Source organism: Heterodontus francisci, unplaced genomic scaffold (assembly GCF_036365525.1).
Source record: "Heterodontus francisci isolate sHetFra1 unplaced genomic scaffold, sHetFra1.hap1 HAP1_SCAFFOLD_593, whole genome shotgun sequence".
NCBI lineage: Eukaryota > Metazoa > Chordata > Chondrichthyes > Heterodontiformes > Heterodontidae > Heterodontus > Heterodontus francisci.
The window spans coordinates 444,799-459,245 of NW_027141628.1; the positions used below are offsets into that span (position 1 = coordinate 444,799).

General features: G+C 44.7%; 1 protein-coding gene across 1 annotated transcript in view; it reads left to right on the top strand.

The window, feature by feature from the left end:
- The first annotated feature begins 129 nt into the window (after nt 1-129).
- The window catches only part of LOC137364202 (EMILIN-1-A-like), a 102,583-nt gene continuing 88,265 nt past the window's right edge, over nt 130-14,447 (top strand). The window contains exon 1 of the mRNA XM_068027575.1: nt 130-774. Coding sequence (XP_067883676.1) covers nt 626-774 — 149 coding nt within the window. The 5' untranslated portion in view covers nt 130-625. The remainder of the gene's footprint in view (nt 775-14,447) is intronic.

Genomic DNA, 14,447 nt, shown 5'->3' on the forward strand with positions numbered 1-14,447 from the left:
GGGGAGACATGGGGGAGAGAGAAAGGGAAGGGGGACATTTTTGTTGATTCTGACAGTCAGTCGCTCTGAACTATGGGAAAGGTTTGGAGAATAAACGACTTTTGGCAGCGAGATAAATTTTTACATTCCGGAGCTGAGTTTAACAAGGAACAGATGTGAGAGAAAAAAAAAGATCCAGAGACAGGAGGAGACAGAGAGAGAGAGAGACAGTGAAAAAGGCACAGAGAGTGTGAAAGACAGAGAGAGAGAGACATATTGTAAAAGACAGAGGGAGGGAGAAAGAGAGAGAAAGAGAGACATAGAGAGGGTGTGAAAGAGAGAGTCTGAGGCCGGAATTGGACTTTCCGGGGGAAGTTTCCCAAGTTTGTAGAAGTTGTGGAAAATTTGCAGAACGTGCACTCTGTCCGGGAGGCTTCGGTCTGATTATCCAAGAGGATGCTGCAGCTATCCCGGGAGAAGAGCAAATCCATCCCATGCTAGAAGGGGGATCCCGGGGGGATTTAGTCCGCTCAGACTTTCGCTGCTTCTGGATAAAACGGTCTGCAAATCCCACTCCGTTTTTATCTTTCTGAATTGAAAGTATCAGTTGAGCCGGGACATTTTGGGACTTCTTCTCGTGGCCGGGATGAGGGGGATGGCTCTCTCTAACATTCTCTGTCTTCTGTCGCTCTCGATGTGTGCCGCGGGGGTGAATTACCCGCAGAGATACAGCCTTTACTCGGGAGTGCCCGGGTACCGGACCAATCTACAGACCCAGGCCACCAGCAGACACAGGTAAGAGGCACCGGGGGAAGGGGGCAGACACCGGGGCTGGAGAATAGAATTATAGAATGGTTACAGCACAGAAGGAGGCCATTCGGCCCGTCGTGTCCCTGCTGGCTCTCCGGAAGAGTGACTCATCTAGTCTCACTCCCCCATCATTTCTCGCCTTAGTCCTGCATTTTTTTTCTATTCAGTCAATTATCCAATTCCCTTTTGAAAGCCCCCATTGAATCTTCCTTCACTAAACATTCCAGATCTTAACCGCCCGCTGTGTAAAAAATTTTTTACTCATGTCCCTGTTGCTTCTTTTGCCAATCACTTTAAATCGTTGTCCTCTGGTTCTGGATCCTTTCACCAATGGGAACGGTTTCTCCCGATCTGCTCTGTTCAAACTCCTCATGATTTTGAACACCTCTATCAAATTTCCTCAGAATCTTCTCTCCAAGGAGAACAGCCCCAACTTCTCCAATCTATCCATGTAACTGAAGTTCCTCATTCCTGGAACCATTTTTTTGAATCTTTTCTATGCCCTATCGAATGCTTTAATATCCTTCTGACAGTGTGGTGCACAGAGCTGGACACAATACTCCAGTTGAGGCCAAACCAGTGTTTTATACAGGTTTATCATAACTTCCTTGTTTTTGTACTTTTATGCCGCTATTTATAGAGCCCAGGGTCTCCGTATACTTTATTAATCACTTTCTCAAACTGCCCTGTCACCTTCAACAATTTATGCACATATACCGCCCCCCCCCCCCTCACTCCTGCACCCCCTTTAGAATTGTTTCCTTTAATTTATATTGTCTCTCCTCATTTTTCCTACCAAAATGAATCACCGCACTTTTCTGCATTAAATTTCATCTGCCACTTGTCCACCCATTCCACCAGCCTGTGTCCCCTTGAAGTTTATCACTATCCTCCTCACAGTTCACAATACTTCCAAGTTTTGTGTCATCCACAAATTTTGAACTTGTGCCTAAACACACAAGTCTAGGTCATTAATATATATCAAGAAAAGCAGAGGTCCTAATACCAACTCCTGAGGAATCCCAAAATATGCCTTCCTCCAGTCCAAAAAACAACAGTTCACAACGACTTTCTGTTTCCTATCACTTAGCCAACTTCAAAGGGTCCTAACACCAATCCCTGGGAAACTCAACTACAGACCTTCCTCCATTAATCATTGCTCTCTGTTTCCTGTCACTCAGACAATTTCATTTCCATGCTGCTACTGTCCCTTTTATTCCATGGGCTTTAATTTTGCTGACACTTTATTAAATGCTTTTTGGAAGTCCATGTACACCACATCAACCTCATTACCCTCATCAACCCTCTCTGTTACCTCATTAAAAAACTCAAGTAAATTAGTTAAATGAAATTTGCCCTTAAAAATCCATGCTGGGTTTCCTTAATTCATCCACATTTCTCCAAGATTATTTTTATTCTGGCTTATCATTTAGAAGCATAGAGCCACAAAAAAGTTATGACACAGAAGGAGGCCATACAGCCCTTCGTGTCTGCACCAGCTGAAAAAACTAGCCACCCAATCTAATCCCACCTTCCAGCAGCTGGTCAGTAGCCTTGCAGGTTACAGCACTTCAGGTGCATGTCCAGGTACCTTTTAAAAGAATTGAGGGTTTCTGTCTCTCCCACCATTCCTGGCAGTGAATTCCAGACACCCACCACTCTCTGGGAGAAAAGTTTTTCCTCATGTCCCCTCTAATCCTTCTACCTTAAATTTGTGCCCCCTGGTAATTGACCTCTCCGCTAGGGGAAACAGGTCCTTCCTGTCTATATCTAGGCCCCTCATAATTTTGTACACCTCAATTAAGTCACCCCTCAGCCTCCTCTGGTCTAAGGAAAACAACCCTAGCCGATCCAATCTTTCATCATAGCTGCAACTTTCAAGCCCTAGGAACATTTTTGTAAATCTCCTCCATACTCTGTCCAGAGAAATTATGTCGTTCCTGTAATGTGGTGGCCAGAACTGTACACAATATTCCAGCTGTGTCCTAAACAGCATTTTATACAGTTCCAGCATTACATCCCTGCTTTTGTATTCTATACCTCAGCCAATAAAGGAAAGCAGTCCATATGCCTTCTTCACCACTCTATCTACCTGTCCTGACACCTTCAGGGACCTGTGGACATGCACTCCAAGGTATCTCACTTCTTCTATCCCTCTCAATATCCTCCCGTTTATTGTGTAGTCTGCCGCTTTATTTGCCCTCCCCAAATGCATTACCTCACAATTCTCCGGATTGAATTCCATTTGCCACTTTTCCACCCACTCAACCAAACCATTGATACCATTTTGGTGTCGACAGCTATCCTCTTGTATACAAAATTATGAGGGGCATTGATAGGGTAGATAGGAAGAAACTTTTTCCCTTAGCAAAGGGATCAAAAACCAGGGGGCATAGATTTAAGGTAAGAGGCAGCAGGTTTAGAGGGGATTTGAGGAAAAAAAATTTCATCCAGAGGGTGGTTGGAATCTGGAGCACACTGCCTGAAGAGGTGGTAGAGGCAGGAACCCTCACAATATTTAAGAAGTATTTAGATGAGCACTTGAAATGCCATAGCAGACAAGGCTGTAGGCCAAGTGCTGGAAAATTGGATTACAATAGATAGGTGCTTGATGACTGGCACAGACACGATGGACCGAAGGACATGTTTCTGTGCTACATAAAACTCTATGACTCTTCAACTACACAGTCAATTTTTGTGTCATCTGCAAATTTCTCAATCATGCCTCCCACATTTAACTCCAAACAAAGAACAAAGAACAGTACAGCACAGGAACAGGCCATTCGGCCCTCCAAGCCTGAGCCGATCTTGATGCCTGCCTAAATTAACACCTTCTGCACTTCTGGAGCCCATATCCCTCTATTCCCTTCCTATTCATATATTTGTCAAGATGTCTCTTAAACGTCGCTATCGTATCTGCTTCCACCACCTCCCCTGGCAGCAAGTTCCAGGCACTCACCATCCTCTGTGTAAAACACTTGCCTCGCACATCCCCTCTAAACTTTGCCCCTCGCACCTTAAACCTATGTCCCCTAGTAACTGACTCTTCCACCATGGGAAAAAGCTTCTGACTATCCACTCTGTCCATGCCGCTCATAACTTTGTAAACCTCTATCATGTCGCCCCTCCACCTCCGTCGTTCCAGTGAAAACAATCCGAGTTTATCCAATCTCTCCTCATCGCTAATGCCCTCCAGACCAGGCAACATCCTGGTAAAACTCCTCTGTACCCTCTCCAAAGCCTCCACGTCCTTCTGGTAGTGTGGCGACCAGAATTGCACGCAATATTCTAAGTGTGGCCTAACTAAGGTTCTGTACAGCTGCAACATGACTTGCCAATTTTTATACTCTATGCCCCGTCCGATGAAGGCAAGCATGCCGTATGCCTTCTTGACTACCTTATCCACCTGCGTTGCCACTTTCAGTGACCTGTGGACCTGTACGCCCAGATCTCTCTGCCTGTCAATACTCCTAAGGGTTCTGCCATTTACTGTATACCTCCCACCTGCATTAGACCTTCCAAAATGCATTACCTCACATTTGTCCGGATTAAACTCCATCTGCCATTTCTCCGCCCAAGTCTCCAACCGATCTATATCCTGCTGTATCCTCTGACAATCCTCATCATTATCCGCAACTCCACCAACCTTTGTGTCGTCCGCAAACTTACTAATCAGACCAGCTACATTTTCCTCCAAATCATTTATATATACTACAAACAGCAAAGGTCCCAGCACTGATCCCTGCGGAACACCACTAGTCACATCCCTCCATTCAGAAAAACACCCATCCACTGATACCCTCTGTCTTCTATGACCGAGCCAGTTCTGTATCCATCGTGCCAGCTCACCTCTGATCCCGTGTGACTTCACCTTTTTTTTTTAGAGATACAGCACTGAAACAGGCCCTTCGGCCCACCGAGTCGTGCCGACCATCAACCACCCATTTATACTAATCCTACACTATTCCCATATTCCTACCACATACCCACCTGTCCCTATATTTCCCTACCACCTACCAATACTAGGGGCAATTTATAATAGCCAATTTACCTATCAACCTGCAAGTCTTTTGGCATGTGGGAGGAAACCGGAGCACCCGGAGGAAACCCACGCAGACACAGGGAGAACTTGCAAACTCCACACAGGCAGTACCCAGAATTGAACCCGGGTCGCTGGAGCTGTGAGGTTGCGGTGCTAACCACTGCGCCACTGTGCCGCCCTTTTGTACCAGTCTGCCATGCGGGACCTTGTCAAAGGCTTTACTAAAGTCCATATAGATAACATCCACTGCCCTTCCTTCATCAATCATCTTTGTCACTTCCTCAAAAAACTCAATCAAATTAGTAAGACACGACCTCCCCTTCACAAAACCATGCTGTCTCTCGCTAATAAGTACGTTTGTTTCCAAATGGGAGTAAATCCTGTCCCAAATAATCCTTTCTAATAGTTTTCCTACCACTGACGTAAGGCTCACCGGCCTATAATTTCCTGGATTATCCTTGCCACCCTTCTTAAACAAAGGCACAACATTGGCTATTCTCCAGTCCTCTGGGACCTCACCTGTAGCCAATGAGGATGCAAAGATTTCTGTCAAGGCACCAGCAATTTCCTCCCTTGCCTCCCTCAGTATTCTAGGGTAGATCCTATCAGGCCCTGGGGACTTATCTACCTTAATGCTTTGCAAGACACTCAACACCTCCTCCTTTTTGATAATGAGATGACTGAGACTATCTGCACTCCCTTCCCTAGGCTTATCATCCACCAAGTCCTTCTCTTGGTGAATACTGATGCAAAGTACTCATTTAGCACCTCGCCCATTTCCTCTGGCTCCACACATAGATTCCCATCTCTGTCCTTGAGTGGGCCAACCCTTTCCCTGGTTACCCTCTTGCTCTTTATATACGTATAAAAAGCCTTGGGATTTTCCTTAATCCTGTTTGCCAATGACTTTTCATGACCCCTTTTAGCCGTCCTAACTCCTTGCTTAAGTTCCTTCCTACTGTCTTTATATTCCTCAAGTGCTTCGTCTGTTCCTAGCCTTCCAGCCCTTACAAATGCTTCCTTTTTCTTTTTGCTAGGCTCACAATATCCCACGTTATCCAAGCTTCCCGAAACTTGCCAAACTTGTCATTCTTCCTCACAGGAACATGCTGGTCCTGGATTCTAATCAGCTGACGTTTGAAAGACTCCCACATGTCAGATGTTGATTTACCCTCAAACAGCCGCCCCCAATCTAAATTCTTCAGTTCCTGCCTAATATTGTTATAATTAGCCTTCCCTCAATTTAGCACCTTCACCCGAGGACTACTCTTATCCTTATCCACAAGTACCTTAAAACTTATGGAATTATGGTCACTGTTCCCGAAATGCTCCCCCACTGAAACTTCGACCACCTGGCCGGGCTCATTCCCCAATACCAGGTCCAGAATGCCCCCATCCCTAGTTGGACTATCTACATACTGTTTCAAGAAGCCCTCCTGGATGCTCCTCACAAATTCTGCCCCATCCAAGCCCCTAGCACTAAGTGAGTCTGAGTCAATATCGGGGAAGTTAAAATCACCCACCACCACAGCCCTGTTACCTTTACATCTATCCAAAATCTGTCTACATATCTGCTCCTCTACCTCCCGCTGGCTGTTGGGAGGCCTGTAGTAAACCCCCAACATTGTGACTGCACCCTTCCTATTCCTGAGCTCCACCCATATTGCCTCGCTGCATGACCTCTCTGAGGTGTCCTCCCGCAGTACAGCTGTGATATTCTCCTTAACCAGTAATGCAACTCCCCCACCCCTTTTACATCCCCCTATATCCCGCCTGAAGCTTCTAAATCCTGGAACATTTAGCTGCCAATCCTGTCCTTCCCTCAACCAAGTCTCTGTAATAGCAACAACATCATATTTCCAAGTACTAATCCAAGCTCTAAGTTCAAAATCCAAGCTCTAAGTTCATTAATATATACCACAAACAGCAAGGGACCCAACACTGAGCCTTCTGGAACAGCACAGGAAATAGCCTTCCATTCACAAAAACGTCCGTCGACTACTGCCCTTTGTTTCCTGTCACTGAGCCAATTTTGGATCCATCCTGCCACATTCCGCTGTATCCCATGGGCTTTTATTTTTCTGAGCAGTCTGCCATGTGGGACCTTGTCAAATGCTTTAATAAAATCCATGTACACCACATGCACTGCACTACCCTCATCAATCCTCCTTGTTACTTCCTCATCAAATTCAATGAAGTTAGTAAGACATGACCTTCGCTTAACAAATCCATGCTGAGTATCCCTGATTAATCCGTGCCATTCTAAGTGGCAGTTTATCCTATCTCTCAGAATTGATTCTAACAATTTACCCACCACTGAGGTCAGACAGACTACCCTATAATTATTTGGCCTATCCCTTGCACCCTTTTTAAACAATGGTACAATGTTTGCAGACCTCCAATCGTCTGATACCTCGCCTGTATCTAGTGAGGATTTGAAGATGATCCACAGAGCATCCACTATTTCCACCCTGGCTTCCTTTAACAAGCTGGGATGCAATCCATCCAGCCCTGGTGATTTCTAAATGATTTCCAACCACTGAGGTTAGACTGATTGGCCTGTAGTTACTGGGCTTTTCCTTGTAGCCTGGACGAGAAATACATAGAAGTTTTCGGGATAATTTCTTGGAACAATGCATTCTGTAACCAACCAGTGAGCAGGCTAAACTAGACCTGGTATTGTGCAATGAGATAGGATTAATTAATGACCTCATAGTTAAGGTGCCCCTAGGTAGCAGTGATCATAATATGAGTGGATTTTACATTCAGTTTGAGGGAGAGAAGAGTGGGTCCAAGATTAGTATTTTAAAATTAAATAAGGGCAATGATGAGGGCATGAAAGCAGAACTAGCTAAAGTGAACTGACAAATCAGGTTAAGGGATAGGTCAATAGAGATGCAGTTGCAGACATTTAAGGGAATATTTCAGAATATACAGAATAGATACATTTCAACTAAAAAGAAAAATTCCAGGGGTGGGACCTGCCATCTGTGGTTAAATAAAACAGTTAAAGATAGTATCAAACTTAAAGAAATAGCCTATAATTGTGAAAAGATGGGAGGCAGGTCTGAAGAGTGGACAGAATATAAAAAACAGCAAAGATTGATAAGGAAGGTAAAAGAGTACGAGAGAAAGCTAGCCAGCAATATAAAGACAGATAGTAAGAGTTTCTATAGATATTTTAAAAAGAAAAGAGCTAACAAAGTGAGCATTAGTCCTATAAAAAGTAAGTTTGGGGAATTAATAATGGTTAATAAGAACATAAGAACTAGGAGCAGGAGTAGGCAATTCAGACCCTCAAACCTGCTCTGCCATTCAGTACGATCATGGCTGATCTCATCTCGGCCTCAACTCCACTTTCCTGCCTGTTCTCCATAACCCTTCAACCCTTTACTAATTAAAAACCTGTCTATCTCCTCCTTAAATTTACTAAATGTCCCGCCATCCACTGCACTCTGGGGTAGTGAATTCCACAGACTCACGACCCTTTGAAAGGAGTAATTTCTCATCATCTCTGTTTTAAATCTGCTACCCCTTATCCTAAAACTATGACCTCTTGTTCTAGATTGCCCCACCAGAGGAAACATCCTCTCTACATCTACTTTGTCAATCCCCTTAATCATCTTATATACCTCTATTCGATTTCCTCTCATTCTTCTAAACTCTAGAGAATAAAGGCCTAAATTGCTCAATATCTCTTCATAAGACAAACCTCTCATCTCTGGAATCAATCTAGTGAACCTCCTCTGAACTGCCTCCAATGCAACTACATCCCTCCTCAAGTAAGGGGACCAAAACTGTACGCAATACTCCAGGTGTGGTCTCACTAATGCCTTGTACAGTTGCAGCAACACTTCCCTACTTTTATACTCTATTCCTTTAGCAATAAATGCCAAAATTCCATTTGCCTTCCTTATTACCTGCTGTAGCTGTATACTGGTTTTCTGCGATTCATGCACGAGGACACCCAGATCCCTCTGCACCGAAGCACTCTGACGTTTCTCTCCATTTAGATAATAATTTTCCTTTCTGTTCTTTCGACCAAAATGGATAACCTCACACTTATCCACATTAAACTCCATCTGCCAAATTTTGGCCCATTCACCTAACCTATCCATATCCGTTTGTAAATTTCTTATTTCTTTATTGCAACTTACTATCTCACTTATTTTAGTGTCATCTGAAAATTTGGCTATAGTACCTTCTGTCCCTGCATCCAAGTCATTAATAATAGATTGTAAATAGTTGGGGCCCGAGGACCGAACCCTGTGGCAGCGCACTAGTTACATCTTGCCAACTAGAAAAGGACCCATTTATCCCGACTCTCTGTTTCCTGCTGGTTAGCCAATCCTCTATCCAAGCTAATAAAATTGTCCCTCACCCCATGTGATCTTAGTTTGTGTATTAACCTTTTGTGCGGCACCTTTTCAAATGCCTTCTGGAAGTCCAGATATACTACATCTACAGGATCCCCATTATCCACTTTACTTGTTACATCTTTGAAGAACTCTAGCAAATTAGTCAAATACGATTTACCCATCATAAAACCATGCTGACTCTGAAGGATTGCGTTTTGATTTTCTAAATGTCCTGTTATTACCTCCTTAATAATGGATTCTAACAATTTCCCAACGATAGATGTTAAACTAACTGGTCTATAGTTTCCTACTTTCTGCCTCCCTCCCTTTTTTGAATAAGGGTGTTATATTAGCATTTTTCCAATTCACTGGAACCTTTCCCGCATCCAGGGAATTTTGGAATATTATAACCAATGGATCCACTATCTCCACAGCCACTTCCTTTCAGACCCTAGGATGTAGGCCGTCAGGCCCTGGGGACTTGTCTGCCTTCAATCACAATAGTTTTCTCAGTACTTTTTCCCGAGTGATGATGATTGTTCTAAGTTCCTCCCTTTCTATAATCTCTGCATTACTTGTTACTATTGGGATGGTACTAGTGTCCTCCACTGTGACAGCTGAGGCAAAATACTGATTTAGTGTCTCCGCCATAAGGAGGCTACAAAGGGATATAGACAGGTTAAGTGAGTAGGAAAAGACCTGGCAAATGGAGTATAATGTGGGAAAGTGTGAAATTGTCCATTTTGGCAGGAAGAATAAAAAAGCATATTATCTAAATGGTGAGAGATTGCAGAGCTCTGAGATGCAGAGTGATCTGGGTGTCCTAGTGCATGAATTGCAAAAGGTTAGTATACAGGTACAGCAAGTAATTAGGAAAGCTAATAGAATGTTATTGTTTATTGCGAGGGGAATTGAATACAAAAGTAGGGAGGTTATGCTTCAACCATACAGGGCATTGGTGAGACCACATCTGGAGTACTGTGTTCAGTACTAGTCTTCTTATTTAAGGAAGGATGTAAATGTGTTGGAGGCAGTACAGAGGTTTATGAGACTAATACCTGGAATGGGCAGGCTGTCTTATGAGGAAAGATTGGACAAACTAGGCTTTTATCTGCAGGAGTTTAGAAGAGTAAGAGGAGACTTGATTGAAACATATAAAATCCTGAGGGATCTTGAAAGGGTGGATGTGGAAAGGATGTTTCCTCTTGTGGGAGAATCTAGAACTAGGGGTCACTGTTTAAAAATAAGGGGTCGCCCATTTAAGACAGAGATGAGAAATTTTTTCTCTCAGAGGGTCGTGAGTCTTTGGAATTCTCTTCCTCAAAAGGCAGTGGAAGCAGAGTCTTTGATATTTTTAAGGCAGATAGATTCCTGATAAGTAAGGGGGTGAAAGGTTATCGGGGGTAGGTGGAAATGTGGAGTAATCAGTTCAGCCATGAACTTATTGAATGACGGAACGGGCTCTAAGGGCCGAGTGGCCTACTCCTCCTAATTTGTATGTTCGTATAGAGTCGTACAGCATAGAAACAGGCCCTTCAGCCCACTGCGTCCATGCCGACCATAATGCCTATCTATACTAATCCCACCTGCCTGCATTAATTCCATATCCCTCTATGCCTTGCTCATTCAAGTACCTGTCCAGATGCCTCTTAAATGTCGCTACTGTTCCTGCCTCCACCACCTCCACAGGCAGCTCATTCCAGATACCCACTATTCTTTGTGTGAAAAATTTACCCCTTTGATCCCCTTTAAACCTCCTCCCTCTCACCTTAAATCTATGCCCTCTAGTTTGAGTCACCCCTTCCATGGGAAACAGACTCTGGCTATCTACCCTATCTATGCCTCTCATAATTTTATATACCTCTATTATGTCCCGTCTCAGCCTCCTTCGCTCCAGGGAAAACAGACCCAGCCTATCCAATCTCTCTTTATAACTCAAGCCCTCCAAACCAGGCAACATCCTTGTGAATCTTTTCTGCACCCTCTCTAGCTTAATCACATCTTTCCTGTAGTGCGGCGACCAGAACTGCACACAGTACTCCAAATGCGGCCTAACCAATGTTATGTACAACTGTAACATGACGTCCCAACTCTTGTACTCAATGCCTCGGCCGATGAAGGCAAGCATGCCATACGCCTTCTTCACCACCCTGTCTACCTGTGTTGCCACTTTCAGGGAACTATGTACTTTCACCCCAATGTACTCTGCTCAACAGCACTCCACAGGGCCCTGCCATTCACTGTATATGTCTTGCCCTGGTTTAACTTCCCAAAATGCATCAACTCACACTTGTCTGTGTTAAATTCCATTTGCCACTCCCTTGCCCACTTTCCCAGTTGATCTATATCCTGTTGTAACTTAGACAACCTTCTTCACTGTCCACTATACCACCAATTTTGGTGTCATCTGCAAACTTACCAATCATGCCCCCTACATTCACATCCAAGTCATTAATATATATGACAAACAACAGAGGGCCCAGCACCGATCCCTGCGGCACACCACTGGTCACTGGCCTCCAATCTGAAAAATAACCCTCTACTACCACCCTCTGCCTCCTATCACCAAGCAAATTTTGTATCCAATTTGTATGGAATTTTGAACAAGGGTGTAACATTTGCAATTATCCAGTCCTCTGGCACAACCCCTGTATCTAAGGAGGATTGGAAGATTATGGCTACTGACTCCACAATTTCCACCCTTACTTCCCTCAGTATCCTTGAATGCATCTCACCCGGTCCTGGTGACTGATCAAGTTGAAGTACAGCCAGCCTATCTAATATCTCCTCTTTATTAATTTTTATTTTATTTTATTTATTTTTATTTATTTTATTTTATTTAGAGATACAGCACTGAAACAGGCCCTTTGGCCCACCAAGTCTGTGCCGACCAAAAACCACCCATTTTATACTAATCCTACATTAACCCCATATTCCCTACCACATCCCCACCATTCTCCTACCTACACTAGGGGCAATTTACAATGGCCAATTTACCTCTCAACCTGCAAGTCTTTGGCTGTGGGAGGAAATCGGAGCACCCGGAGAAAACCCACGCAGACACAGGGAGAACTTGCAAACTCCGCACAGACAGTACCCAGAACTGAACCTGGGTCACAGGAGCTGTGAGGCTGCGGTGCTAACCACTGCGCCACTGTGCTCTCTATTCCCTGTTCCTATCAGTACCACATTCCTTTTTACTTCCCTCATTTGAATGGCGCCCTGCACCACAGGATTATGGTCAGTTTGCCCATCTACCCTGCAGTCCTGGTTCTCATCCACCCAGGTAACAAGTACCTCATACCTGTTGGTCAAAGTCTATGGCTGGAGCTCCTCCACCCCTGCAGGCTGGATCCTCATACCTGCCTGACACAGCCACACCCTCCAGTCCCTGATCATTGGCCAACTCAAGTTCTACTTAACCTAACAGGTGTGACCGCCTCCTGGAACAAAGTAAAAACAAAGTGCTAGAAATACTCAGGTCTGGCAGCATCTGTGGAGTGAAAAACAGTTAATGTTTCAGGTCCGTTTCTCTCTCCACAGATTTTGTCAGACCTGCTGAGTATTTCCAGCATTTTGTTCTTATTTCATATTTCCAGCATCTGCAGTACTTTGCTTTTATCCTGAAACAAAGTGTCCAGGTAACTCTCCCCCTCCCTGATGCCCTGCAATGTCTGTAACTCAGACTCCAGCTCAGCAACTGAGTAGAGTTTAGTCAAGCTGCAGACACTTACTGCAGATTTGGTTGTCTGGGACTGCAATGTTTTCCACAAACTCCCCCATGCTTGACAAATCTAATTGAATTTTTTGATGAAGTAACAGAGAAGGTTGAAGAAGGGAATGTGGCGGATGTTGTTTATATGGATTTTAAGAAAGCATTCTAGTGTCTCAACTACTCCTCTTTCACCATGACTTGGCCAGAATCTTCTTCTTTGGTAAAGACAGATGCAAAGTACTCATTTAGTACTGCAGCCATGCTCCCTGCCTTCATGCATAAATTCCCCTTTAGGTCCTTAATCGGCCACACTCCTCCTTTTAGGTGCTGGTGAGCTGCCTTCTTGAACCGCTGCAGTCTGTGTGGGGTCAGTACACCCACAGTGCTGTTAGGAAGGGAGTTCCAGGATTTTGACCCAGTGACAGTGAAGGAACGGCGATATAGTTCCAAGTCAGGATGGTGTGTGACTTCCAGGCGGTAGCATTCCCAAGCATCTGCTGCTGCTACCACTTCTAGGTGGTAGAGGTAGTGGGTTTGGAAGGTGCTGTCTAAGGAGCCTTGGTGCATTGCTGCAGTGCATCTTGTAGATGGTACACACTGCTGCCACTGTGAATGTTTGTGCATGGGGTGCCAATCAAGTGGGCTGCTTTGTCCTGGATGGTGTCGAGCTTCTTGAGTGTTGTGGGAGCTGCACCCATCCAGGCAAGTGGAGAGTATTCCATCACACTCCTGACTTGTGCCTTGTAGATGGTGGACAGGCTTTGGGGAGTCAGGAGGTGAGTTACTAGCCACAGGATTCCTAGCCTCTGACTTGCTCTTGTAGCCACGGTATTTATATGGCTACTCCAGTTCAGTTTCTGGTCAATGGTAGCCCCTAGGATGTTGATAGTGGGGGATTCAGCGATGGTAATGCCATTGAATGTCAAGGGGAGATGGTTAGATTCTCTCTTGTTGGAGATGGTCATTGCCTGACACTTGTGTGGCACGAATGTTACTTGCCACTTATCAGACCGAGCCTGGATATTGTCCAGGTCCTGCTGCACTTCTACACGGACTGCTTCAGTATCTGAGGAGTCGTGAATGGTGCTGAACATTGGGCAATCATCAGCGAACATCCCCACTTCTGACCTTATGATTGAAGGAAGTTCATTGATGAAGCAGCTGAAGATGGTTGGACTTAGGACACTACCCTGAGGTACTCCCGCAGTGATGTCCTGGGCCTGAAATGATTGACCTCCAACAACCACAGCCATCTTCCTTTGCGCTAGATATGACTCCAACCAGCGGAGCATTTTCCCCCTGATTCCCATTGACCTCAGTTTTGCTCGGGCTCCTTGCTGCCATACTTGGTCAAATGCTGCCTTGATGTCGAGGGCAGTCACTCTCACCTCACCTCTTGAGTTCAGCTCTTTTGTGCATGTTTGAACCAAGGCTGTGATGAGGTCAGGAGCTGAGTGGCCCTGGCGGAACCCAAACTGATCATCACTGAGCAGGTTATTGCTCAGCAAGTGCTGCTTGATAGCACTGTTGATGACACCTTCCT